Below are 27853 nucleotides of genomic sequence, written 5' to 3'. Positions count from 1 at the left end.
ATAGAACAGAGCAGCTGAAAAATCTCTTGTATCAGGGTGCTGCGCCTGGACCAGCCGCTCCACTGGCATGCTGGTGCAGAGGGCTCAGCAGCAGCTGGTTTTAGAGCTGTGTTGCTCATCCCTGCTGAAAGCAAGTCTGAAATTCCCCAGAGCAGACAGGCTTTAAACTGGTCTCTTGAGCAGCTCCTCGGGGCAGGGATCGTGTCTCTGGCTGTGTTTGTGGAGTAGTGAGCACAATGGGGCCCCAATCCTGCTTGAGGTCTCTGAGCATGACCTATGAATAATAACAACTCTATTGCCAACATCTCCTCCCCTCCCCGAGCCTGCAGCTTTGTCTGCATTAGAAACTTAAATGGTTTGTAATTAGGCTGATTGTATTGAAATGACCCAAAGTGTTGGCACCAGCCCTGCTGAGTCAGTTTGGGAACACTTGCACTGGCTCAATTCAGCTGCCATGTCCCTGAGGTTCCTGGCCTTCTGGCCATTTCAAACGCCGTCCTGGGCCCGTTACATCCATTCAGAAAGCTGATACAAAGATCATCTTCCTGGCTTGTGCTGTCACCATGGTAACTCCCCCCGACCCCCCCCCCATCCTCCTGGGGCCTCCCTTCAATGCATCAAATATAAATGACTTGTGTCACTTTTAAGGCCTTTCACAGGCTCGCCCTGCCCTACCCACCATCTGCTCTGCCAGCTATATCAGCCACATTGCCCATCTGCACTGCCCTCAAGTTTCCTGCCCCCACCCACTCCCGCCGTCCTCTGAGCATGAGAGGAGCTCACTGTAAACTACACAAAGCCACTCCATTGTCCCCCTTAAAACTGACCTTTGCCATGGTAAGCGCTTCAGGGCAAGGGACTGTGTGTGTGTGTGTGTGTGTGTGTGTGTGTGTGTGTGTTTGTACACAGTGCCTAGCTTCATGTGTGTGTGTGTGCACATAGTGCCTAGCTCTGTGTATGGGTATACGCAGTGCCTGGTTGTGTGCGTATGTGTACGCGGTGCCTAGCTGCGTGTAGGTGAGTGTGCCTAGCACAGTATGGCCCTATACGCATAATTAATACTATTTAGAGGGTAATTTTCTCCAGCATGCACAGAGCCTGGGGATTTTAGTGCTTCCTCTCATTATTGTTTCCAATTATGGTTTCTATTGTGGCTGCTGAACCTGACTCGCTAGGTTCATTCATTCCCCAAAATGCAGTTTCTTGAAATCTCACTCCCCTGCCCTGCTGCATCCTCTGACAAAACCCTCTCATTATCATGGTACTGAGGCCTGCACTTGTGCTCATGGGCCCCAAGATTCCCTCTGCTCCCACACTCTCACTGGGCTCAGCTCTGGCAGTGAGAAGCAGATCCATGCAGCTCCGTCCTGGGTTAGGTCTTGTCTTTCTGAGATCCAGATGTGCTGTCTGCAGGGCCGATGCAAGGATATTTTGCGCCCTAGGCGAAACTTCCACCTTGTGCCGCCTCCCCCCCTCCCCCAGCATCACTTATTATAAACTTTCAAAAATGAATACTGCATAATGTGGCATTGTTCATTAGAATTAATACACATTCAGCTTGAATATTTATTAATTTCATTATTTAGTCTACATATTTAATGAAAATAAATGAATAACCTGACAGGGTGTGGGGCTGGCTGGCTTCAGGCAGGGGGTGCGGCAGGGGTTGGCTAGAGATGGGAGTGTGGGGCTGGCTGGCTTTGGGCAGGGCAGGGAATGCGGAGCTGGTTGGAGATGGGGTGTGGGGTTGGCTGGAGACAGGGTGTGGGGCTGGCTTCAGGCAGGGGGGTGCGGCAGGGGCTGGCTGGAGACAGTGTGTGGGGCTGACTGTGGGCAGGGGGTGTGGGGCTGGCTGGAGAGAGGGGGTGTGGGCAGGGCAGGGGGTGTGGGGCTGGCTGCGGGCAGGGCAGGGGGTGCAGCAGGGGCTGACTGCGGGCAGGATGGCGGGTACTAGGGCTGTCCCTAGATATTCTGGGGCACTACGCAGCTCCCAGGTGTGTGGGGGGAGGGGGTGCCCCAGACCTCTGTGAGGGGAGCAGGGGGTGGCAAGGCCTCCTCAGGGGGGGTGGAGCTGGCTTGGAGGGTAGGGGGGAACCACCCCCAGCACTCCCCGGTGGTGCAGCTGGGGCCGGGTCTCTGCACTTCCCCCCGGTGGTGAGTGCAGGCCCAGCCCTGCTGCAGAGCTCAGGGGAGTGGGGGCAGGGTGGGGCTGAGCAGAGGAGGGGGCCCTGGGGCAGAGCCAGACCAGCAGGGGGGAGCAGCACAGCACCCCCAGCGGCCGGAGGAGGAATGACATCACTTCCTGGCCGGCCAGAGTTGATCAAAGCCGCAGCGCCCCCTCACACATCGGCAGGAAGAGGGTTACATGTTTAACTGGCACTGGGTGAGCATCCCAGACATTTTGGGCATTGCTTTTTGGTGCCCTCAAATTTTGGCACCCTAGGCGGCCACCTAGTTTGCCTAGTGGTTGCACCGGCCCTGGCTGTCTGTGTATTTGAGGGGCTCCTTTGATGATATGTGTCTGGCTGTGTGTTCTGAGCAGAGATGTGGGAGTCCAGTTCCCCATTAGCAGAGTGGCTGGACTTTGAGACCCTGGAGAGCCAGCAGAGGTATTTCACTGCTTTGAAATGGGCTGGGGTTAAAACCTGGGAACATTCTCTGTGATAAATATCCCACAAAGATGTCATTCACCCTGGTTTTGGAAAAGCAATGTGGTCTCCCATCTGGAATGAGGAGAAGAGTTACGGTGTCTGATCTCCAGGGCAAGGGAGACCTGCACAGGTGAGGAATCAGTTAAAACCGCTTTGGGGAAAAGGGAAATGAAGAAAAATCAGGTTCCCTTGAAGGGCTCCTGAGCGGTCAGGATTGTCCCCAGCCAGTGTCATAACCTCATGGCAGATGTCACTCATGGCTTCCTGCCTCTGATTCACACCTGGCAACAGCTGCATTTCCCCAGAGTGTTAGGATGGGATGGGTAGTTTCAATTTGCCCCCTCCTCTCAGGAAGGAGTGGGAGGAGAATTCAGCTCCTGGTGTACTGATCTCCTCGGCAGTTACTTTGGTTTGTTCCCCGGGCACAGGGAATGACTCCTGTCTGGATTCTGTCTCTGTCCCAGCAGGTGATGGGACGGTGAGTGAGAGTGAGGAGGAGAACCCTGAGCAAGAAGGTCCTGAGCAAGTGGAACTGCATGAGGCGGGACCAGGGAGATCTGATGGGGATGTTTCCCCTGAGCTGGGTGAAGCCTGCGGGAGTCAGGGCAGGTCAGAGAAGGAGCAGGAAAGCTACCAAGAGAGACAGGAGAATCCTGGCCACATTTTGGGACATTTGGGGAGACACAATGACTCTACAATCCACAGGGGACTCTGCCTCGGGCAGAAACCCAACACGTGTGAGAACTGTGGGAAAAGCTTCAGCCTGAGGTCAAATCTGATCACCCATCAGAGACTGCATCTGGGGGAGAGACCCTACCAGTGCCCGGAGTGCGGGCGCTGCTTCAGCCAGAGCTCACATCTCATCACACACCAGCGTCTGCACACGGGAGAGCGGCCCTACCGGTGCCGGGACTGTGGGAAGAGCTTCAATGTGAACTCAGACCTGATTAAACACCAGCGAACGCACACGGGCGAGAGGCCCTACCCCTGCACCGAGTGTGGGCGGCGATTCAGCAGCAGCTCCAACCTCACGAGGCACCAGCGTCTGCACACGGGCGAGAGACCCTATCGGTGCGAGGCCTGTGGAGAAAGCTTCCGGGACTGCTCGTCCCTCACAATCCATCAGAGGGCGCACACAGGAGAGAGGCCCTATGTCTGCCCTGACTGTGGGAAAGGCTTCACCGACAGCTCCCTCCTCATCAAGCATCAGAGGACGCACCAGACAGAGAAGTGCTTTAACTGCCCCGACTGCGGGAAAAGCTTCTCCACCAGCACATACCTGGCCAGGCACCAGAGAACCCACCTGGCTGAGAAGCCCTATCAGTGTGACGAGTGTGGCAGGGGATACAGCCAATTCGCTCACCTGACTACTCACCAGAGAGTGCACACGGGAGAGAGGCCCTACATCTGCCCCGAATGCGGGAAAAGCTTCACCACCAGCTCTGCCCTGACCAAGCACAAGAGAATCCACACGGGAGAGAGACCCTACGTCTGCCCCGACTGTGGGAAAAGCTTCACTCAGAGCTCAAACGTTATCACCCACTGGAGACTCCAGCACGGGAAATCCCTGTGAGACCCTTGGCATGGCCACCACAGGAACAGCAGCTCTGCCCATTTCCCCAACCCCAGCCTCGGAAATCCCTGTGAGAGCCCAGGACGGCCACAGGAACAGCAGCTCTGCCCATGCCCCACCCCTAGCCGGGAAAATCCCTGTGAGACCCCCCCCTCCCCCACCCAGGCACAGCCACCACAGGAACAGCAGCTCTGCCCATCTCCCACCCCCAGCATGGTCATCCATGGGAACAGCAGCTCTGCCTGCTGATTCCCACCCATGGCACCAGCCTTTTGCCTGCCCTTTCATGGCATAGCAAGCAGCAATGGCCAATGACCCCTTGGCTTTGTGGGTTTGGCTCTCCTCAGTGCTGTTGAGACACTCTGCCTCCTGCTGATCTGGTGCAAGGGAGAGAGAAGAAACCTGCTACTGGTGCCAGATCCCTAGAGTGAAGTCTTCCCATTTCCATCCCCATTGTGCCTACCCCAGTGCTTTAGGGCTGGGGTCATACAAACCCTCTCCCCTCCAACATGGTTGTTGGTTTCCTGCTGGGTCTGGTCAGTGCCTGTCATATGTTCATAAAAGTTTCATTCCTTAAACTCATGTGTTTTCTTGAAGAGCAGCTGTAGTGCTGGTGTCAGCAGATCCAGCAAACTAGCTGGGGCCTGTGGAGGACATGGACAGTGGGTGGGGATCAGTGGGGGAAGGAAACAGGGCGCCATTAGAGCTGAAGTTCTGGTCCATAATGATCAGAGCTCAGAATAATGCCAGCTAATTTCCACAAAGATTATTTGAATTTGTGCCTGGGTTTTCTTTGGCCCTGTTCATGCCTGTTTGTGATCATTTGCTCTCAAGCAATTGTACTTTACTAGCTCAGGTGTTTGTGGAAATTAATTTCCAAGTTGCCCATGTGAGTAATCTGTTAAACCAGATTTTAAATCCAAAATCATCCAGCCAAGAACAAACAATGCCATGTAACTTACATGGCCCAGTACAACTAAGGAACACACTTGATAGTTCAGCTATGGAGTATTTGCAATTAAACCAGAGTGGGAAACAATTTGAAAGGATACTCATCCAACAACCAGTACATCTGAGGGAATCATGATCTATTTGCAGATTTACATTGCAGGCAAATATGCTCAATTCCTGGAAGAAATTCATCATTATGAGCAAATTGTTCATCTCTTCAGTATGAGCTAATTGTTCATCTTTAGCAGTGAGATGCAGAGATAATGAATCCCAAACAACTTATCCTGTATTACACAAAATGCCTGATCTCGGCTCATTTCATTTTAAAGCAAGGAAGTGATGGGGTTTCAGTGCTACTGAACAATTCTCATTGATCACAAGGATTTGAGTCTACTGGGTGATTGGGCAGCACAGAGGCAGGTGAAGTTCAGCACAGAGAGGAACAAAGTGAAGCATGTTGGAAAGAACACTTTGTGTTAGGCAGACATGCTGAAACAAACTGTAACCACAAAGGAAAAAGGCCAAGGGGTCATTCTGGGCAGCTTAGCGTAAATATCCTCTCAAGGCACAAAGATGGTTTAACACAATCCAGAGGCTGACCTGCATTAATAAGTATGTAAATAGGGTCTGAATGAGCTCTCCCCTGCAGGAGCGGCTCTAGGCATTTTGCCGCCCCAAGCACGGCAGGCAGGCTGCCTTCAGCGGCTTGCTTGTGGGAGGTCCCTGGTCCTGCGGATTCAGAGGCAGCCTGCGGGAGGTCCGCCAAAGCAGGCCGATGGCAGCCTGCCTGCCACCCTCACGGTGACCGGCAGAACGCCCCCCCCATGGCTTGCTACCCCAAGCACGCACTTGGCATGCTGGTGTCTGGAGCCTCCCCTGCTAATCTAGAACTGAGCTACAGGGCAAAGACTTCAGGAGCAGACTGTATTTACACTGATGCCTACTCTGCCTAGGTGCACAGCAGAGGGAGCTGCTTTGCCAAAGTGATCAATTCTGGCTGGTTTTGAGTTACAAATCTCTCTAGTATTTGAAAGCAGGGACAATGAAATGTTGTTATCCTGATTGGACAAGTAAAGGGCAGCAGAACTGTGCTTAGCCTGCCCTGATTGAAAGGGTCACCCTAAACTGAACCTCGCTTGCTAAGCAGGGGCTAGAGATGTCAAATCCCTATGAAGGGGAGAGGTTTGTATGTGATGTGGATGCTGATTAAAGAGTTTTAGGCATCATTTGATCCTTCCTCCTGGGTTTAAAACCAGCTGATTAGATTCAATTGAGAGTTATCATGTCTGCTCAGCCATTACCACAGCTGAATCCCTGATAGCCAGTCTAGGAGCTATGTCTTGGACCTGATGAAGGGAGAGTGGTGAAATGAAGGACAATGCAGAAGTTGGACTGTCAGTAAGGTTCCCTCTGACCCACTGAAATCATCTGACTTAAGTGGTGGAACCTCAGAACATGGCATCACAGAAGTGGTAGTGAACATGCAACAGCAGCAGCAAGTGACCAGAGACAGTGGCAAGCAGCCAGTTGCAGAGGTGCATAGCAACTGCACAGACATAGCTCATTGCTCCCCACACTTTCTGTGGGCGAGGAGGTGAACCTTTACTAATGTACCTCGGAATTCTGGGTCTTCACTGACCGAGGACAGCAACTGTGATTGAGGTGCAGCAGTGGGAGAGATGAGTGACATAGCTTTGTTAAAGGAACATTCATTCATTGGACTCTCCCACTGCAATGTGGGAAATTGAGGCAAAAGATACTGCCCAACACACTGCGGTCACATGCTTAGAACGTGGTTATGGTGTTTTCCCAACATAACGCTTGGTTCCTTTTCTCTTCTAATAAAAGTTCTCTTTTGTTATACATGGACTCAGTGCTTGCACACGGGCAGTACTACCTCTTAGAAGCACCCAGAGGTGGTGTTCAGTTTTCCCAGACTCCTGGCTGGAAGCTGTAGCTGGTTCTGTTTTGTATTGTTTAAGAGGGACCCCGAGATATTGAATCCAGCCCTTGTTGCTGTTGTCACTGCCTGTCAGAGAAGGGTTCCATCAGACCAGATAATGTGACTGCAGATGATGGTTATGTCAGTCAGTAGTGTTGTATGGTGCACTCACATCTCCAGTGTAGTGTTCAGTGCCAAGAGGCCAGTATAGGAATTCACGGTCCATTTCCATAAATTTTTTAAATCTTGAATTTCACAGTTTGAGATATTTAAATCTTAAATTTCATGGTGGTGTAATAAAACAAATATGTATTTTAAAATGGCAGAATATAAACATGTAAAGCCCTTAAAACTCAACGTTTCTCAAAGTGGGGGTCTCAACACAAAAGGAGGTCACAAAGCTATTGTAGGGGGTTCACAGTATTGCCATCCTTCTGTGCTTCCTTCAGAGCTGGGTGACCTGAGAGCAGTGGCTGCTGGCTGGGTGCCCACCTCTGAAGATAGCACCAATGCCAGCAGCAGCACAGAAGTACGGGTGGCAATAATGTAACTTCCCACTACAATAACCTTGCAACCCTCTTTTGGATCGGGACCCCCAGTTTGAGAAATGATGTGTAATTTTGTATACTTTTACCCTATAGTATAGAGTAAAAGTATGCAAAAGACCAGATACCATGGGGCAGACCAGATTGCATGGTCCGTGACGTGTATTTTCATGGCCATGAATTTGGTAGGACCCTACACATGAGGTATATAGTGGTTCCTGGGGCTGTCCATCATTTCTCAGTGTTGAACCGTGCATCCTTATCACCGCATTTCATTCCCCGTTCGGAGAAATGGGAGTGTGGATCCTCAGCATTACAGAGCTCGCCTCCGTGTGTGATTGATGTCAGCTGAGATCATCTAAACTGCCCTCACACATCTAAACAAAAGAAACTCTGACTCCTACTGGCAGAGTCCCTCAGCCCTGCTCTCTAACCAGGCAGATTGCCAAGGGACCCACATTCCCCACCCCCACCCCTCCCACTCACCACAAGCCATGAAGGGTGACCCAGAGAAGGTGGCAGTAAAAGTGAAGAGATGGGACTGGCCAGTCAGTCACACTGGACAATGAGATCTTGCCCACCCCACAGTCCAGGAAAATCCCACCCCCAAGCTGAGTTGGTGGGAAGGAGCCAGGAGGCGGCAGAAATCTCCCTTCAGCCAGAGGAGCCAGTACCCATGCTCAGGTGATAGACCCCCTTCCTGCTCACAGGTTCCCTACAAGCCCCAGTCTCCTCTCACTCTTGTCTCCCACCCTCACCTTCCAGTAACGGCACCTGCTGAAGAACCCCCCAGCACCCAGGTCATTACCACCAGGATTTAACTCGTTCTGGATTGTTGGGCCGGTCCTCCCATGTGTCTCAGAGCCTCGTATGTCTCCGATTCACAGACAGGATGAGCCGTATCTGGATCCAGAGTCACATGCACTGGGGAAGAGAGTTGCAGGGTCAGTGTGAGAGGCAAGATCAGTCAATGAACTAGAGGGTATTAACCTATCTCCCCATTAATCACTCTTTAATCTCTATGTCAGGCTGTCTGGCATGGCTCACAGCTGTGAGTGCCTGCCTCAGGGCTAGGGTGACCAGATGTCTCAAATTTATAGGGACAGTCCTGATTTTTGGGTCTTTCTCTTATATAGGCTCCTATTACTCCCCACCCCCGTCTCAATTTTTCATATTTGCTGTCTGGTCACCCTACTCAGGGCAGACACCCTAAACTGATGGTTTGTTCTGTAATTAGATTTCACCAAGCCAGTAACAAATGTGAACTCCTGGATCACTGTATCAGTCTTGCCATGGAGTCACAGATAGGCTGGCAAGTCTAACGGGACTATTTTGCCACCCAAACTGAACTTAGTGATAAACGGACACTTGCACCAAAAATCACACAGCACTCAGGTTGCTCCCAGACCCCAATCACTTACCCAGGTCAATTGGTATCCTAGATCAGAGGTTCTCAGTCCGTGAGCTCCATTCAGGTGGTCCGCAGATAGTTCCCTCCATTCCCTGGGTGGCCGCACATGAGAGAATGAAGGGCCACCCACCTAATTAGTAGAGCCGCGCAGGCATGGCTCCACTAATTAGGTGCCTGGACCCTGGAGAAGACGCACATGTAAGGTGAGGTGTTGGCCTTGGGGAGAATAAGGCAGTGGGGTGAGAAGAGGGGGCGAGGGGAATTTGTGACATGCAGGACTGCAGCGGCCAGGGAAAGAGGCGACTTTCCCCAGCTCCAGGGCTGCAGCTGCTGATGAGAGATGGCCCTCCTTCCCAACCTCTGCTGTCTGGCTGCTGTGGCAGGGGAGAGACACCCCCCCCCGCTTCCTTCTCAGCCCCAGCTCGGGGGCTGTTGCCTGTGGGGGAGAGAGGGAGAGACCACCCTCCTTCCCAACCCCAGCTCGGGCTGCCATGGTGGGGGAGAGAGGGAGAGACCGCCCACCACTCCTTCCCAGCCCAAGTTCGGGGGCTGCCATGGTGGGCACATCCATCACATTAGAAAGGTAAGACTACTGATATTAAAATGAGTTGTGAGCTTTTATTTGTAGAACAAAAAACAATAAGTTTTTTAATATAGTGCTTTTATCCAAAGCATCTTACAATAGTTAGCTAACGGTACAAACAACATTTGGAAAGATCATTAAGTGGTTCGCTGAGACCCTCAGCAATTTTCAAGTGGTCTGTGGAAAAAAAAAGTTAGAGAGCCACTGCCCTAGATCTTACACCAAGGACAACACCTGTGGCCGGTCCTGTAATAAATTATCTAAAGCTTTATTAACTAGGAAAAAGAAATGAGAGTTATGTACAGGTTAAAACAAGCCAACAGATGCACACACTCTAATGAGTTATCATCTGTGGTTCCTAAAGGTGACCAAGGTGTGGTAACCTATATGTTCAAACTATCTTTCAGGGTGGACCCAGGTTGACCCTGGGGCTCTCTGATTTTGTTTAGTGTCTCTGGCTCTATGAAAGTTCAAAGAGCAGAAGTGAAAAAAAATTCTGGGGTGACCCTGTTTTATCTTTTACGTTTAGTCTTCCAGCCTATGAGGGGAGTGCCCTTGCACATAACATTTCCAAGGTGTGATAGGGCCATTCACCAATCTTTTGTATTGTGATGTTCCTTAACGGCGCATTTAATCTTGATAGGCCTAAATTTACAAATGTCAATTTTATTTCATTAGCCCTAAAACATGAATTTTGGTTATTTTACCTTTAAAAGCTACAAAACTGCTTCCATGCTATCTTTTAAAAGTTCATTTGGTAAGACATTTTTAAAAAGTCAAAAGCTTGGCTCTGGTAAAAAGGGTTATCAGCTCTTTTAGTCTTTCCATCTTTAGAGCAGCTTGGGGACATTCTGATTGGTTCAGGAAAATGAATTCTATGACATAGTTATAGGACAGTTTCTGATTCACCCAGCCAAGAGGCTGGCTTGCCAGAGACTTGTTGGCATTTGCCTAGAGGTAGCACTCAGGTAGCCATGGGCGGCAGGTTTGTATAATTTTTGGTGGTGCCCAAGTGTATCCGTCCCATCCATAGGATGGACCAGGACAACTGCCCCAGGCCCTGTGCTTTGGGAGGCCCCACGCTTCAGGGGGCATGGGGTCCAGGGTGGCCTGAGGGGGTTAGCGGGGTGCCTGGTGCCAACAGCAGCGAGCAACCCCACTCCGCCCTGCCTCTTCCCATTCCACCTCTTCCCCAAAGCCCATGTGACTAAGGCCATGGCTACACTGGCGCTTTACAGCGCTGCAACTTTCGCGCTCAGGGGTGTGAAAAAAACACCCCCCTGAGCGCTGCAAGATACAGTGCTGTAAAGCCTCAGTGTAAACAGCGCTGCAAGCTACACCTGTAGAGGATGTGGAGTATGTGCAGCTCTCCCAGCGCTGGCGCTGCGACCACACTCGAAACTTCAAAGCGCTGCCACGACAGCGCTTTGAAGTGCAAGTGTAGCCATACCCTCAGTGGAATTGTTCTTAATGTTTCCTCTGAATACTGTGTGGGTGCTTCAGTTTCCCCTATGCATTTCTTAAGTCTCCAGTATGCATAAATGGCTGACAATCTGTCTCCTAGCAACAAATGGCCAGGGCTCTTCCCCCCTTGCAAGGGGACAGCTAAAGGTGAACAAAAAGAGATCACCTGGCCCAGGAAAGAGACAAAGGCCAGAAAGGATGGGCTGGAGAGAATTTCAGTTTGGAGCTGGCTGGGGACAGGAAGTGAGGGCAGATGGGGTTGTCTGGCTCGCTGAGCCCCAGAATGGACCCAGCTGAGGGATCCCATTCTCTGTACCTACAAGCTCTGTTTTAGACCATGTATACCTGTCATTTAATAAACCTCTGTTTTACTGGCTGGCTGAGAGTCACGTCTGACTGCGAAGTTGGAGGTACGTGCAGGACCCTCTGGCTTTCCCAGGACCCTTGCCTGGGTGGACTCACTGTGGGAAGCGCATGGAGGGGCAAATGCTGAATGCTCCAAGGTCAGACCCAGAAGGTGAAGCCATCTGAGCTTCTGGCCCTGAAGACACTCTGCTCTGAGGGAGAGGAGGCCCCCAAAGTCCTGACTGGCTTTACGGGGAGCAGTTCCAGAGCATTGCCTGGGGACTCTGTGACACCTTGCCCCTGAACAATGCTGGGAGCCAGTGACGTGGAGCGGAGTGGGCTGGGGCCAGGTCACCTGCTGCTGCCAGCGCCAGGCCCCCCGCTAACTCTCCAGGCTGCCCTGGACCCTGTGACCTCCCTGAAGCACAAGGTAGGGGTAGGCACCACCATGTTGTGCAACAGACAATGGGGGCAGGTGGGTATTATGTCGTTCAATCATTCAACCCATAAAATAGCACACATTTTGCCACACTGAAAACAAAAAAACAGTAACCTAGCTAACAACAAAAAATTCAACTCGTATAATTAATGAAAAATGAGTGTATACTGTATATGAGATTATGAGAGAAATGAAAATGAGCTTGCTTTGGGATTTTACAAAGCACTTATTTTATTTAAACACATTTGGTAGCTTGAGTAATGCTAACACTTCTTGCAAATCACATAAATAGGGGACCCATGGTCCCCTTCCCTCACCCCATTGCAAAGGCACAGGGGTTATTGCTGGCTGCCCTAGAGCTGCAGAAAACCATATGGGCAAAACATGGAAAGAAGAGGATCAATTTATACAGAGGGCTGAAGGGGACTCCCATAGTGCATTAATTAACACTTAATAAATACATCAAAATTAAATACATTACAGAGATAAGAACCTGTAATGACAGACTTTACTTCATGAGAAGCTCCAGAGAAAGAAGACACAGAGGGAGTAATGGTAGGGGCAATACTAGGGAGACCAAAAGGGCTGGTAGAGGGAGCAGACAGAGAACAATGGTAGAGGCAGAGTCACTGCAGGGTTGATCCAGTCTTCTGCCTCTCCCCTGCGGGTGGAAACACTGATCACTATCACTATAAGAGGGAACAATAGAATGGAATGCCCAGAAGAATGAATGACTTGAGGACAATTTCCTGAAAGGACCCTTACCCTTGCAGAGCTTTTCTGGCTTCAATATTTACGTTTGTGTACAGGGTGGTTTGGCCCACAGAAATAAAAATCTGCACATCTTCCATGTGATTTTGGAACAATGGGGAAAAAAAACAGGTACAATTCAAGTGACTTAAAATTGTCTATGAAACTGAGTTAACAAAATAAATGAGCTTATGAACAACCAGAAATTATACTGTACTTCTCAAGTAAAAAAAAAACAAAAAAACAAAAACTATAAATGGACTTCTTGGTAAAGAATTTGTAAGTTTTCTTACAGGAAAAGCCGCAAACTGTCAGGAAAGGAAGAGTAGACTTAATTACTTGCCTCAGTGAAATGAAAAATCCAGAGAATTGCTAGGCCTGTGATGATGATGACCAGGTCTTGCTCACCTGTAGCTCCCCCACCCCATTGGCTGTGCTGGCCAATAGACTGGGAGCCTCCCAGCCAATGGAAAGGAACGGGCTGGGCCAGGGGGGAGGGGGGCTGAAGGCAAAGCAGGAGATTGTAGGGAGCTTTAGAGCAGGGAAGGCAGTGGGGGAGGGGAGTTGTCTAGCACAAAGGGGGGGCTCTCTGGCGAGGGGTGACGGGCACAGGGGTCACTGGGGGTCTCTCAGAGGGGCAGAGGGTTGTGTGCATCTCTGTGGGGCAGGAGGGAGTGATGGATGGAGCCAATCACAGCCCGGGTCTGCTCTGAGGGGGGGTGTTGCTATAGGCCCCTCAGGAAGCTCCCTCTGTCCTGTGTATTTTATGCTAGACCTGGGGTGCCCATTGCTGCTCCTTCCCCCCACCCACAGCTCCATCTGTCCATCCCCACAACCCCCGGCTGTGTCTGTGTGTCTTGTCTGTCCCTACAACTACCGGCTGTGTCTGTGTGTCCCCACAACCAGGGGCCGGCTCTAACTTTTTTGCCACCCCAAGCAAAAAAAATGTTCCCCTCCCATTTTTTATTTTTTTGGCTTTTACACATGTAGGCAGCACTGGAAAGTCGTTTTCATTTTTGTCCCCGCATTTTAGCCCTATAACCATTGGCACCGACGTGATATGGAAATTGGCATGAATGGTGCCGATAGGGCGGCACAGTACACACAAGTAATCATTAAACACATTTACACACATTCCCATTATGAGTGACCGTGTCACACGACGTGACACAATATTTTTCACGTCATGCTCCTATCACTCTTATCGCACTACTGTACTTGGCCTTAGGTAAGGTGCTAGTCATTGAGGCGAGAGAGCTCCCCACAAGCTGGGACACACACTGGACCCAGCCCTGTCTGGTGTTTTCCTAGCACTGAGGCCGCACAGCTGGCAGCCCGAGGGGCATGCAATGGAGAGAGCTCCAGGGCTGGGCTTCGGCCAAGAGGCTGGCTAGATGGATGCTGCCCCCTGCAGGGAGGAGGCAGGAGGACACTCCAGACACTGGAGCGCTGTGCAGGGCTGTAGAGGAACGCGGAAGCCTCTGTGGCTCCAGCAGGCAGAAGCTCCCCAAATGTCCTGGGGACCGTCCCCCCCCGACCTGGCTCTTACCTTGCTGCGGATCTGGCCCAAGGACTCGTCTCCCGCCGCTCCCACCGCCGGGAGTTGGGGCTGCTGCTGGATCCCAGCCCCGGTTATCCTCGCCTTGGTCCTGGCACGAGTTCGACTCAGCCCAGGCTGCCGCTCCCCTCCTCTCCTCAGGCAGGAGGCAGTGCAGTGGGGAGGAGGCAGCAGCGGGGACAAGACGAGGAGAAACCCGCAGCCAGCGCTGGAGGAGTGGCCCACCCAGCCGCCATGTTTCACTGCCACCTCCTGCGCTCCATGGCTGGGCAAGGGCTGTCCTACATGGCTGCTCCCCACGAGAGAGCGGTGGGGACACACTCTCCACTGAGCCGGCTCCCCCTGCTCCGCCGCACAGCCCAGGCGGCACCCAGTCAGAGCAACGGGCGGTCAGGATCCAGCCCAGGACACTGCCTCAGGTTGGAGCTGGGGCCCCACCATTATGCCACCCCAAGCACCTGCCTGTTTTGCTGGTACCTAGAGCTGACCCTGCTGCCATAACACCCCCCCCCCAGCGCCACACCGCCTGAAGCCCTGCCCTCGAGCGCCACACCACCTGAAGCCTCGCCTCTGAGCGCCACACCCCTGAGCACCACGCCCCCCAAAGCCCCTCCTCTGAGCACCACACCCCTCAAAGCCACGCCCCTGAGTGCTGTGCCTCGCAAGCCCCCGCCCTCCCCGTGCCACCCAAAGGCCCACTCCCCCTGAGCGCTGCGCCTCGCAAGCCCCCGCCCTCCCCGTGCCACCCAAAGGCCCACTCCCCCTGAGCGCTGCGCCTCACAAGCCCCCGCCCCCCCAGTGCCACCCAAAGCCCGGCCCCTGCTGAGAGCCACGCCGCCTGAAGCCCCCAGCCCCCCTCCGAGCTCCGCCCGGCAAAACAAAAACAAAAAAACAAAAACAAAAAAAACCGCTCCACCGAACCAAAAAACCCCAAACAAAACCAAACCCTGAACGCCGCCCCGCCCCAAGGTGCCACCTCAAGCTCGTGCTTGGTCAGCTGGTGCCGGCCCTGCCCACAACTCCCCGGCTGTGTCCTTGTGTCTGTCTGTCCCCACAACCCCCTGGCTCACCAGCTGTGTGTGTGTATGTGTGTCCCCATAACCCCCTGGCTCACCAGCTGTGTCCTTGTGTCTGTCTGTCCCCACAACCCCCCAGCTGTGTCCTTGTGTCTGTCTGTCCCCATAACCCCCTGGCTCACCAGCTGTGTCTGTCTGTCCCCACAACCCTCAGCTGTGTCCGTGCGTCTGTCTGTCCCCACAACCCCCTGGCTCACCGTGTGTGTCTGTGTGTGTCTGTCCCCACAACCCCCTGCCTCACTGGCTGTGTGTATATATGTCTGTCCCCACAACCCCCTGGCTGTGTCTCCGTACGTGTCTGTCTGTCTGTCCCCACAACCCCCTGGCTGTGTCTCCGTACGTGTCTGTCTGTCTGTCCCCACAACCCCCTGCCTCACTGGCTGGGTCTATGCGTCGGTCTGAGAGGGACAGACGCCTGACACTCACTCTCTGCCCACGGCTGAGAGCTGCTGCCCGTGACTCCCTCCCAGACCCTGCTATGGAGGCGCGGCCAGGAAGCTCTGGCACTGCCCCCGGCAGCTCCCATTGGCTGGGGTTCCCGGCCAATGGGCTGTGAGCTGGACCAGCGCTGGGGCCTCTCCGCACCATGCAGGGGCTCCGGGAAGTGGGGGGGCTGCCCTCCCAGGTGAGAGGATCCTGGCCCTCACGTTGCTGACCCATGGTGCAGGGACCCCCAAAGCACGAGGCGTGGGGCCCAAACATTGGTGGAGCTGGCCCACCTTCAGGAATATTGGTGGCGCATGGGCACCACGGGCCATATAACTTGCTGCCTACGCGTCCATATACTCTTCTCTCTGCGATGTGGTCAGTGACATGGGCTTTGTTGCGTCATTTGTTTTTTCTTTGTTACAGAACTGGCTTTTCTACAAGCCTCTCACTTTGTGTTATTTCTTTTAAAAAAAACAAACGTTCTATTCTTTATTTACAAGATTTTTTTTAGACTTTCTAAATAGCCTAAATGCATAGTTTTTTTTGAAAAAAAATAAAGATTATTTAATGCCTTTATTCCAAAAAATGCAGTTTTTTCTCTAAGAAGACCTAACACATTTGTGACTTAACTCTTTAGTCTCTTTTTGTAGGTTAACACTCTTTTCTATTTGTCTTTATCGCTTTATGGTAATCAGCTTTATTTTGCAAATGATTTAAAAATGCTTATAAAATTATTTTGCTTTACAAGTGTTTAAAAATCTATTTTCTTCTAAACTTAACATGTACAAACACACAACACATACAAACTGCCCTAAGGTTCCCCAGGGAAAAATATTTTCTTTTTCAAAATTGCTGACTATGCCAAATGCCTATGTATGCAAGTATGAGACCAGGGATGGGACATAAACTAAAAAAAGGAAGGGTGGAAACTTGTCAGAATGAGGAATACTACAGAGTTCTTAACTCCATGGGTAGGTAAAAAGAGGATTAGTTCTCTGCCTGGAGGAGAGAGATGTGCACAGTGGGAGTGGTTTCTGAGCTAGGAAGGATTGAGCTGGCTGAATGCTGAATGAGTGGGGTGGAGGAAGCAAGGCTGGGGCTAGGGGAGAACAGTAACTGAGAGGGAAATACTATTCCCTCCCTTCTTGCCACTTTTCAATCCCCAGAGCTGAAAGCACTTGACACAGGAGGGCCATATCATTATCCCAATTGTACAGATGGGGAAACAGGCATGGAGTGCAGACATGACTTGCCCAAGGTCACCCAGCAGGCCAGGTGGCGATAGAACCCAGGTTTCCTGAGTTGCAGTCCAGTGCTCTAGCCAGTAGGCCACACTGCCTCTCTCTGTGAACACTCTGTTTTTCATTCCCACTTCCCTCACTAGCTCCACAGCCAGACCCGTCCCTGTGACACACACACTGATCTCAGTCCCTCCGCCATCCCTGTGGAGCCTACAAGAACTGGGCAGGATCCCCAGTTCCTTCCTGTCACTGTTATGCAAAGAGGAACAGAGACAGAGACACAAAAGATCCCTCCCCTCTAAAGGGGAGGGGGAGTGTTTCTCACCCTCCCCAGTTATTTGAGGCACTAGCAAGGGAGAGAACTCTGTGCCTGGCACTCCGCCCTCTCCTTTGGGAGGCATTAATGTGTTGCAGCACTGAGCAAGGCTGCTGCCCAGGGCTGGCTCCAGCCTTTTTGCTACCCCAAGCGGTGGAGGTGTGGGCGTGGGGGCATGATCAGCAGCAGCTCTACCGCTGCCACTTCATTCTTTGGCGGCAATTCGGCAGCCTGTCCTTCTCTCCGAGAGGGACTGAAGGACCCACCGCTGAAGAGCCGGCATGCCGCCCCTTTCCATTGGCCATCACTAGCACCTGCTTGCTGCACTCGTGCCTGGAGCCAGCCCTGCTGCTGCCCCTCCCTTGCCCCCGACCAGGTAGCCGGGGGAGAGTCTGGCACTGTCTGGGCTGGAACAAGCTTAGCAGGAAAGGGGCAGGTTCCACCTATCCCCCCTTAAAGTGTCCCTATTTTATCCCACTCCACAGCTATTGCCCATGGTGTAGCAGCCCTCATGGCACCTTAACTCCCCTGCCGAGAGATGCCCTAGGGCCCAAACCCTCCCCTTCCCCAGAGCCTCAGCAGGTATCCCTGCAGCCCCCACTGCTGCAGACCCCGCTGATGCATACTCAGTTTCACCCCCAGCCCTGTAGAAGGGTCTCCATTGCTGTCTGGTGCAACTGCACGGAGACCCCAGGTGGCTGCCTCACTGCAGGGCTGATTGTGGCCCCTGGTCAGCACTTTGTAACTAAAACACGAAATCACAAGTGCAGGGTCTAGAAAGGGGCAATCCCCAGGTAGCCCCCTCCTGGAGCACCCCTCCAAGTTGTGCCCCCCCTTACCCCTCCCTCCTCAGTGTCCCACTGAGGGACCAAAGGGCCCTGGGTTCATTCTGCTTCTTTCCACCTTCCCTCCCTGCACAGCTTACAGCTCTATCCTGCCACTGGAGGCTGGGGAATCTCGGCAGCAGCCACCTCCCTGCACCTGGGTTCAGTGCACTGGGAAGTCCTAGCCAGGTGCAGGCTCATCCTGGGATGCTGTTGTCTGCCATGTCACTCAGGCTCCTGGCCTGGTGTGATGGAGACACCCAAGGCTGGGAGGCACCTCCCTATTGCCTACCCTGTGCATGAGGGAGCCTGGCCTGGGCCTGCCAGGATCAGCTCCCCTATCCCACTGTCCATGGACAACACAATCTGTGATTATTCTATGGGTGAGAGATAGGAACATAGGTGCTGACTCCATGTGTGCTCCAGGGCTGGAGCACCTGGGAAAAAAATAGTGGGTGCTGAGTACCTACCGGCAGACCCCCTGATCAGCTCCTCCCACCCACTGGTGGTCCTGCTCCCGCTGATCAGCTCTTCCCCCTCCCAGCACCCACCCCCCAACACCATGCATCAGCTGTTTAGCCATGTACAGGAGGTGCTGGGGGAGGGGGAGGAGCGAGTTTAGGGCATGCTCGCAGGAGGGGGAAGAACAGGGCGGGAAGAGGCAGATGGGGTGAAGCATGGGCAGGAAGAGGTGGGTGGGGCTTTGGGGGAAGGGATGTAGTGGATTTGGGGTCTGGGGCAGAGCAGGGGTAGAGCACCCCCTGGCACACTAGAAAGTCAGTGCCTCTAGATAGGAGCACGCTACCCTCCATCCCTATGAGCTACTTCCTGCAGGGACTAGCCACACACTCAATACTCATGAAGTCGCTGCTTCCAGAGGAACAGCGCACTCCAGGTGACCGGTTCCATGCAGCCCCCTGCACTCACACTTGATTTCACTCTGCACAGAACTAAGGGTAGGTAACAAGGCACAGAGATTCCAGGAATAGCAAATTGAAATACTGGAAACAAATGGTTCTGTATCAAATGGAACCACAAGGGGATTCTAGAGCCCAGACTGGCTTAACAAGCTACTCCTCTGTTGTATAGACTATTGCTCACCCACAGTCATTTTACAGCCAAGCTGGCTGTGAGCTACCTTTCATATGACAAACATGGTGAAGGATTCATGGTGTTTCTTACCCCCCAGTCCCATCACTTGGCTTCAGTCACGAACAGGGCACCCCCTGCTGTTTGTCTCAGCTTGTTAGGTTCCCCTTTTGTAGCCTTTGTAGTCTGTTCTTCCACACCCAGTTCAGTATGCAAGCAGGCCTACAGTGTGAGGCACACAGCACACAACACCCCAGTGGCCAGACAGGCGTGTGTTACCTCCTGCCTCGAAACATGCTCGAGGTCTGTCACCTCCCAGTGACCTGCCTTAACACCAAGGCCTCAAAAGCATAATTGTCAGTCTAGAGTTGTGACGCCTTACATATTAGCTGTACATACATCTCCCAGTGATTGTGTCATCTAGTGGGTATGGCTTTCAGTGAACTATGTGTATTCAACCCAGGGCTCCCTGTAATCCCTGTGCACCCCCCCCCCACAGTGCTGTCAGTTGTCACCAAGGGGTCCCTGGGTCACACATGGTGACTTCTCTCTGCCCCAGCCCAGGCTGTCCAGGCACCCAGGCTAGCTAGCTGCTTTTTGGGGGTTCCCAGTGGGCAGTGTGCTCTGCAGCCAGAGCTATGACCTCCCCATTCAACTCAATGGGGCGTGAACACCACACCTGCCTGAGTCAGCAAGGTCAGGAGAGTCAGGGAGCTGAGCCTGCCTGGTTGGTTAACCTCATGGAGATGGGGCTTGTGGGTCTCAGGAGGTTTAAGCCTCTCAAACACAGTGTCTACACGTGCACTGTGTGAACTTCAGCAGGTCGACTAAGACTTGATGCCATTTGGTGTGGAGGGGGACAGATTTGAGAGTCTTGCTATTGTGAGGCACTTATGTCAGATGGAGGCAAATTTGAGTGTAGACACACACAGATGCCTATGCAGGGCAACTTATGGTGACTTAACTTTGTCATGTAGATAAGGCCTCATTATATGGAGCCAAATTTAGCCCAATGACTCCTAGGGCAGTGCCCTGGTTGGAGGGGGAATCTCCTGGAGTTCCCACAGTGCTGTGCAGGGTTGTGTGTACAGAGGGAGCCAGGGCAGTGACAATGGAGGTGGTGGAGAAGGGTAAAATTGCAGATTCCCCACCCCAAGGGTTAGGAGAGAGCCCCTCCGAGCAGCCAGCATGTGCATTGCAGGCTGAACTCTGACAGTGAGATGCTTACACACACTTGGAGGTGGGTGGATTCCCCATAAAGACTCAAAAGTCAAATAACTAACCCCCCCTCCAGATTCACAGTTAGGGGAAGCAATGCCTGAAATGGCACCCTCCCGGGCTTGGCCTGAATCTCCATGAACCAGGCCAGCTCTCCCTTGTAGCCATCCATCTTCTGGGGCTAGACCAGCTACCTTTCAGGGGCCATGCAATCTGATGCTGCACTAGGACTCTGCAACAGGCCCTTCAGCTCGCTGTGAACCAGGCTGCTAGTGCTGGATGTAAGTCTCCCTCGCTGCAGTGGAGACTGACCCCAGCCCTGCCCCAGGTTGCTGAATGAGTGCCATCACTACATGGAGATCTGGCAGGTTCCTGGGGCTCCCTGCATCCCTGACGCACACCCGGCTTTGCAGGGGAAACAATCAGAGAGATGGTGTGTGTTGCCCAGGGCACCAGGCCATGCTGGCAGTGAGGCAGCAACCCTTGGCCAGGAACAGGAGAGTTCATTCATTGTTCAAAACCAAAAGGCTAATTTCTCTATTGAAAACTACCACAGAAAAACTTTTAAAAACTGCTGGAAATACCTAACTGGGGATTTTTAAAAAGCCCTTGATGGACTAAGTGTTTTTGTTTTAAAAAATTCTACCAGCTCCAAGCATCAGCCATGTTATATTCCTGCTGTCACTATTCGAGAGAATGTCTGTCCTGGCAGTAGAGAGACACAGGGAGGTGGGAAGTCCAGGGACATTTACATGGAGCACATCACCGGCCACCGCCAATACCAGGAGTGAGCCGGTGTGGCTTCGTGCACCCCCATTGGGGGCGGGAGAAGACCTATAAACCCCACCTACTGAACCATATCCCCTGAGCCCTAAACCCACCAAACTGGATTCCACCATGTAAGGGTCATCCTGTCCCCATTACCCGGCCTGCTTACTTATACCCATGACTGCATGTAACCCACTGTATGAGCGATGTACCCTCACTGCTTCTTGATCCCACCCACCGTACACCCCGCATTGGGAACATTGCAGACTGTATATATTATGTGCTAACCAATTTCCAAATACCAACGTTCCCCTATACTCTGCATGTTATCCCCAATGACCAATAACTGACGCTTCAAACTCTTTGTATCATCTTTATTTAAATATTCTCTAATAAACTTTTAGATCTGTTATTAGCCCAATTTCTGTTGGGGAGAGAGAAGCCTCCAAGCTACACAGAGCTTTTCCTCAGGACCTGAGGAAGAGCTCTGTGTAGCTTGGAGACTTGTCTCTTGCACCAACAGAAGTTGGGCCAAAACCAGATATTACTTCACCCTCCTTGCCTCTAATATCTTGGGTCCCACATGGCTACAACTACACTGCATATGTCTCCTGGCTGTATTCACACAGACTGAAGAGTTATCTCCACTGTCACCACTGGGGCAGGGTCTGTTCCTGCTATATGCAGGATGGAGGGAACTTTTCTGCACCTTAGGTAAGCTCTGTCCAGCAGCAGCTCAGGTCACCAGCTGGCAAAGCCAGCTGAGTGTCATCCCAGATTAGGTTCCCCTAAAACCTGACTGTCCTCCAGTTCCACTTATCGTATTGCATCCTCCAGCACGGTGCTCTGTCAAACAGGGGATAGCTGTGGCTGCGTTCACCAACTCTCTCCCCAAAATGGAGTCCTTTTCCTAGTGTCAGTGGGGGCTGACTGCCATACACCCACTCATAGCCTTGGGGCAGCCCTGAAAGCAGCCCCTTGCCTCAGTTTCCCCCTTCAAGGAGCTTCTTCAATGATTCACACAGGCTGTTGTCCATTCATAGCCCATCTCAAGTTCTGGTTTTATTAAAATAACAAACTGGCAAAATAACATTCTCAAGTCCCTCTATTTACCCTTCTGTCAGTTCATGCTCAGGTCTTTCCTACCTGAAGTCCCAGGTTTCCCTGCTGGAGGAGATTCACCTCAGCTGCCTCTTCACTCTGCTTCATTCTCCCTGAGATATGCTCTCCCTGTAGCTTCCTGCTGCTCTTAATTGAGTAATAAGTTGATTCCTGCTCAGCTGTGCCTCCTTAGTAACCAGGGTCGGCTGGGCCCAGGCAAACCCTTAAAGAGGCAAGTCAGTTTGTTATACAGTGTCACTGGGGTGAACCACCACCTCTGTCATGTAGGCAAGCTAAGCGTGTGTTGTTTTGACATGGCTGGTGGCCCCATCCTGGCTGTGTCTCAATCTTTTTCCTGCTTCACCTCTCTATGGTCAACCCAGCTCTCTTCCATCACAGCTAAACCTCTCATCCAGGCCTTCATCTCACGTCTCAGTCACTGAGCATCCTCCTTCCTGGCTGGACCAATCCCATCTTCTTACTCCATCTACATCTGTCCAGAATGCTGCTGCTGCAAAGATCATTTTCCTGTGACCCTGTCACCCATCTCTGGAAGTTCCTGACTGGCTCCCCTTCTCCGCGACATCACACACACACAAACCACTCATTGCAAGGCCCTTCCCTGGCTGATGTATCATGCTTCTATGCTATTGAGAGGTCAAGCCTTCCTCACCCACTTATTCCATTGTCCCACCCCACCGTCACCTCCCTGCTTCCTGCTAAAAGTTACCTCATCGCTGCTGGTGCTAACAATGGCTAGGAACTGCTGCTTATCACACTGATCAGAATGGGGTCATTGTTCCCTTGTGCTCCTCCATCACCTGTCTGTATTATCCTGTTGTGTCTAGTCTTGTAGTTAGATTGGGTAAGTTATTTGGGGCAAACACCATCTCTTTGTGTATGTGGCTCTGAGCACACTGAGGCCCTGACTGAGGCCTCCAGGTGCTTCCACACCAATAAGAACAATAAAAATAACGAGACTTCCGGAGACTGTAGGTAGGACTGAGACTCTGGGGGACTTGGGATTGTCTCAGAGGGTCCCCAAAATAAATGTAGCATTGCCAACTCTCATGGTTTTGTCATCAGTCTCATGATAATTGTTTTCCTTAAAGCCCCAGCTCCTGGAGTCAGGTGATGATGATTTCAGCCTTCACTCTTAAAGAAAAAGTAAGTTTCTAGCCCTCCTGGCTATGGCAGAAGCTTCAAAATGTCACCCCAGCCCACCCTAAAGTAGGGGTGGGCAAACTACGACCTCCCCGGGCCAGACCCGACTCCTGAGGGGTTTGGATCTGGCCCGCGGGATTGCTGGGGGGGGAGGGGCAGAAGGATCTGTGCGTTGCCCTTGCCTCCAGGCACTGCCCTCCACAGCTCCCATGGGCCAGGAATGGGGAACTCCGACCAATGGGAGCTTCAGGGTAGGTGTGGCAAGGGCAGCGCATGCAGAGCACTCCCCAAGTGCTTCCTGGAGAGGCGTGGGGCCGGGAACAGGGTAGGCTCTGTGCGCTGGTGCCACCCCGGAGCTGCTTTAGGTAAGTGGTGCCAGGCTGGAGCTTGAACCCCTCCTGCATACTGCCCCCCCAGCTCCCTGCCCGCACCTCGCACCCCAACCCCCTGCCCTGAGCTCCCTCATACACCCTGCACCCCAACTCCCTGCCCTGAGTTCCCTGCTGCACCCTGCACCCCTGTGCACCCCAACCCCATGCCCTGAGCCCCCACCACACCCTGCACCCCTATGCTTGCCCTGAGCCCGCACTCCTGCCTTGAGCCCCCTCCTGCACTCTGCACCCCTCCTGCACCCCAACCCCCTTTCCTGAGCCCCCTCATACACTCCACACACCTCCTCTGCTCCAATCCTTTGCCCTGAGCCCCTTCCTGCACACCACATCCCCTCCTACACTCCAACCCCGTGCCCCTGCCCTGGCCCTGCATACAATTTCCCCACCCAGATGTGGCCCTTGGCCCAAAAAGTTTGCCCACCCCTGCCCTAAAGGCTCAGAAAGCAGCAGGCAAATAAAAGAACCCCAAAGCTGTTACAGTTATCGAATCTCATGGTTTTTGGTGAGCCCAACTCATGATTTTTGAACATCTGCAGCTGGCAATATGGTGAATAGTTCCAGGGCTGGTGGGCACCTGGCCAAGTGGTTGCCCAGAGCCCTGGCTGGCAGCAGGGTCAGGTTTCTCTGGGGCTCTGTCTCTGGAGATTTTTCTCTGCTCAGGAAGGAGGGAAGGATCCTGGCCAATACCCCAGCACCCTTTCTGTCCCAGGCGGAGCACAGGTTGGGGGGGTGGAGTCCATCAGCTGTGGCCACCAGAGGGGGGCGGCCAGTCTCTCCATGACCAGCTGATCTGCCTCTTTTTTCCGGATATTGGGGGCTGAGCTTCCTGGGTCAGAGACGCTGCCGAATCTGTAACAAACAGCTGACGCTCACCAGCGGGGGTGTGTGGGGAGAGCCCTTCTCTAGTGCCCCTCTGTGCCTACCCGGGGGGAATCTCTCCGGGGGCTGGAACCAGCCCCGCCCCCTGAGGTAGCCCTGGGCTCTGCCGACACCAGCCCCTGAGCCGGAGCCTGCAGGTGAGGGGCGAGACCCGGGGGAAGGGCTGGGGCCGGGCAGGAAAGTGACTCTGTATCAAGCCCCTCCTTGATCTCCCCCCACCTTCACCCCGGCTCTACCCCCCTGAGCGCTTGCAGGAGCCGAGCCAGTTCCGGGAGAGCGAACGCCCCGGAACTGGGCCAGGGACCGAGTCTCCCGGGCAGAGTTTTCAGAACTCGGCCCGTTGGGTTCACAGTGGGAGCTGTGCGGTTTGGAGAATCCGGCTCCAATTGTGGGTGCTCAGTTCTTGGAAATATGCCCCCCGTCTCCCTGCCGGAGGGGTTGGGGAGACAGAAGCTAAAGCTGGGGATAGGAATCGGGTTTGCCAAATGTCCAGAGAACTTGGGAGCACAAGTGCTAAATCCCACCTTAGGGAATGACACAGACACTTTCTCTCTCACTCTCAGGTTTTTTTTTGGAGGGGGAAGCTGTTAACCTAGACAAAGCTCCAGAAACTCTGAGCATTAGTTAACCCCGGTGTAACTAGGGTGGACTGGAGAAGAAAGAGATGAAATTTTGAAAAGGAGTGAGACTGAAAATCAGCTGTAACTTGGAAGGGGGGAGATCGGCTAGGCCATGGCTTCTTTGACCTTTGTTTGGCACTATTTTGTTTTCCAGTTTTCGGGTATTATAGAAAATCTCTTTATAGTCCTGTCCCCAGTTACCCTAGGTCAGTGTTTAAAAGCAAGCCCAGGGAGAACACACATCATTTATTTTGTATTGGGGTAGCACCTAGAGCAGGGGGCTCAAACTCAAATTACCATGAGGACTAGTACGTTGGCCTGAGGGCCACATTACTGACACCTCCCCCCACAACACACAGCCCTTGGCTCCACCCCTTCCATGAGGCCCTGGCCCTGCCCTGCCTCTTCCCATCCCTTCCCCAAAATCCCCACCCCAACTTCACCCCCTCCCTCTCCCCAGGAGGGGTGTGGGGTGCAGCAGGGGGTCAGGGCAGGGGGTTGGGGTGCAGGAGGGGAGCAGCAGGGGGCTCAAGGCAGGGAGTTAGGGTGTGGGGTGCAGGAGGGGTGAGGGGTGTGGCAGGGGGTCAGGGCTGGGGATTGGGGTGCAAGAGGGGTGCGGCAGTGGGTTGGGGTGCAGGGTGCGGCAGGGGATTTGACTGCAGGAGGGGCTGGGCGGGGGGCAGGCCCTGGCCCTGGCCCTGGCCCGCTCTGGGAAGCATCTGGACCATGGGCATGGAGTGGTGCAGGGGTGTGTGTTGCTGTTGCTTCAGGCAACGCCAATGGGAGCTGCTGGGGGCCACGAGGAGCTCATGGGCGGCAGAAAATAACCTTGCGGGCCGCATGCTTGAGACCCCTGACATAGAGCCAGGCCAGTGACCAACTGTTTTGAGCAAACTTGCAGTAAATGACAGACCCAGTCCCAGCTACTTACAGCTACATTCAGACCCCTTCATTCCATGCAGGTACAATACTTCGTGGGCTTTTTAATTTAACTGATACGGGTATAACAAGAGCCAGTGCCTGGAATCTGAATCTGAAATGAGGCGCACATATTTAATACTGAGGGAAATTAACCCTTGAAACTAGAGATGTGGTGGTTTCTCCATCACATGGTGTCTCTCCATCAGGACTAGGGGTCTATCGAAAAACTAGAGCATGGCCAGAAGATACCAGCCTGATGCAGGAATCAGTGGATAGTATTCTCGTTGCGCAGGGCACATCAGATGGTTATAATGTTTCCTTCTGGCCTTAAAATCTATGAATTTATTACTGTAATTTGATGATTCAAATGCATTTCTGTGCAGATGACATCTTTCCAGTTAGATCTTTTTACACCATATTCAGCAGGTACTTATGCCTTGTGGCACCTTAGAGACTAACAAATTTATTTGGGTATAAGCTTTTGTGGGCTAAAACCTGCTTTATCAGATGCATGGAGTGGAAAATACGGAGTCAGGTATAAATACACAGCACATGAAAAGATGGGCATTGCCTTACCAAGTGGGGGATCAGTGCTAATGAGCCAATTCAATTAAGGTGGAAGTGGGCTAGTCTCAACAGTTGACAAGAAGGGGTGAATACCAAGGGAGAATCACTTTTGTAGTGCTAATGAGGCCAATGTAATCAAGGTGGCTGAGTTTCCAAGGGCAAAACTTAAGTGGTCAGAGAGTTCATTATAAAGTTGACGAATACTTCAAGTCACTCTTAGCACTTATTGCAGGGCCTAAATCACTGATGCTCAGTGCTCTTTGAGGCGTGGCTAATTATTTCAAAGAGATACTGGCTCATCATCCATATCTGAGCACATGAGAGGAAACAAAAATAGCCTGTGGAGTGGGTCTCAGGAGATCTGGATTCTCTCCTGGCCAAGCGTGTCCATGGGCAAGCTGCAGTATTTTCAGTTCCCATTTAGTCACATATATGAAGTGACCAGTTCATTAAAACTGCTCCTCTCCAGTTCACAGCCCCATAGTCCAAACTGCAGGGCCAGAAGACGTAGCCAGAGTATGAGGCACTCGGATGCAATGATGGGACCCCATCAGCACCAAGCTGGATAGCTTTGTCCAGAGCATGACTCAGGTTATGATGCTAACTTATTAGGTTGCTATTTCTTGTTTGTCTTTGCACTTTTGTTCCCTACTGGAATTGTGTCTGATAGCACAAACACCCCAGGTGTGACTCTTGCTATGGTCTTAGTAAACAATTGTCCCTGTTTCGGGATGAAACATTCCTGCATCAGCACAATGATGAAAGGAATGGGTTACATTTCAAGAAACCTTTTTTGAGTGACTCCTCAGAAATATGTAATGAACCTTCACCCATTGTCCTTCCCATGAACAGGGTTTCAGTTTCCTAAACCTCAAAGGATCCCTTGGATGGAGCAAGAGGAAAAGCCATGTGTCCTGGATCTCCAGGTCTCCTCGGAAGAGGAGATCCCAAGTGATGCTAGCACAGGTGAGAGATTTCCACAACAGTCCTGTGAGCTCCCCAGGTTCTCTCTCATCTCATTCAGGACAAACAGCAT

General features: G+C 52.5%; 2 protein-coding genes across 4 annotated transcripts in view; both read left to right on the top strand.

Moving 5' to 3' along the window:
* LOC115635683 (zinc finger protein 239-like) overlaps positions 1 to 27853 on the top strand; it is an 811791-nt gene that overhangs the window by 736507 nt on the left and 47431 nt on the right. The gene's annotated exons all lie outside the window — the stretch shown is intronic.
* LOC115635690 (zinc finger protein 501-like) overlaps positions 1 to 27853 on the top strand; it is a 34585-nt gene that overhangs the window by 3509 nt on the left and 3223 nt on the right. The window contains exons 1-2 of one of the 3 annotated variants that reach the window (XM_030534820.1): positions 26101 to 26291; positions 27670 to 27783. In XM_030534820.1, the coding sequence (XP_030390680.1) occupies positions 26234 to 26291; positions 27670 to 27783 (172 nt within the window). In that variant the 5' untranslated portion in view covers positions 26101 to 26233. Of the gene's footprint in view, positions 1 to 3079; positions 4141 to 26100; positions 26292 to 27669; positions 27784 to 27853 lie in introns of those variants that run through there. The other 2 variants (XM_030534819.1, XM_030534821.1) reach the window with 2 other exon arrangements.

Source organism: Gopherus evgoodei, chromosome 15 (genome assembly GCF_007399415.2).
Source record: "Gopherus evgoodei ecotype Sinaloan lineage chromosome 15, rGopEvg1_v1.p, whole genome shotgun sequence".
Classification (NCBI taxonomy): Eukaryota; Metazoa; Chordata; order Testudines; family Testudinidae; genus Gopherus; species Gopherus evgoodei.
Note: the sequence above shows the minus strand (reverse complement) of the source record. Positions and strands in the feature narration are given on the sequence as shown.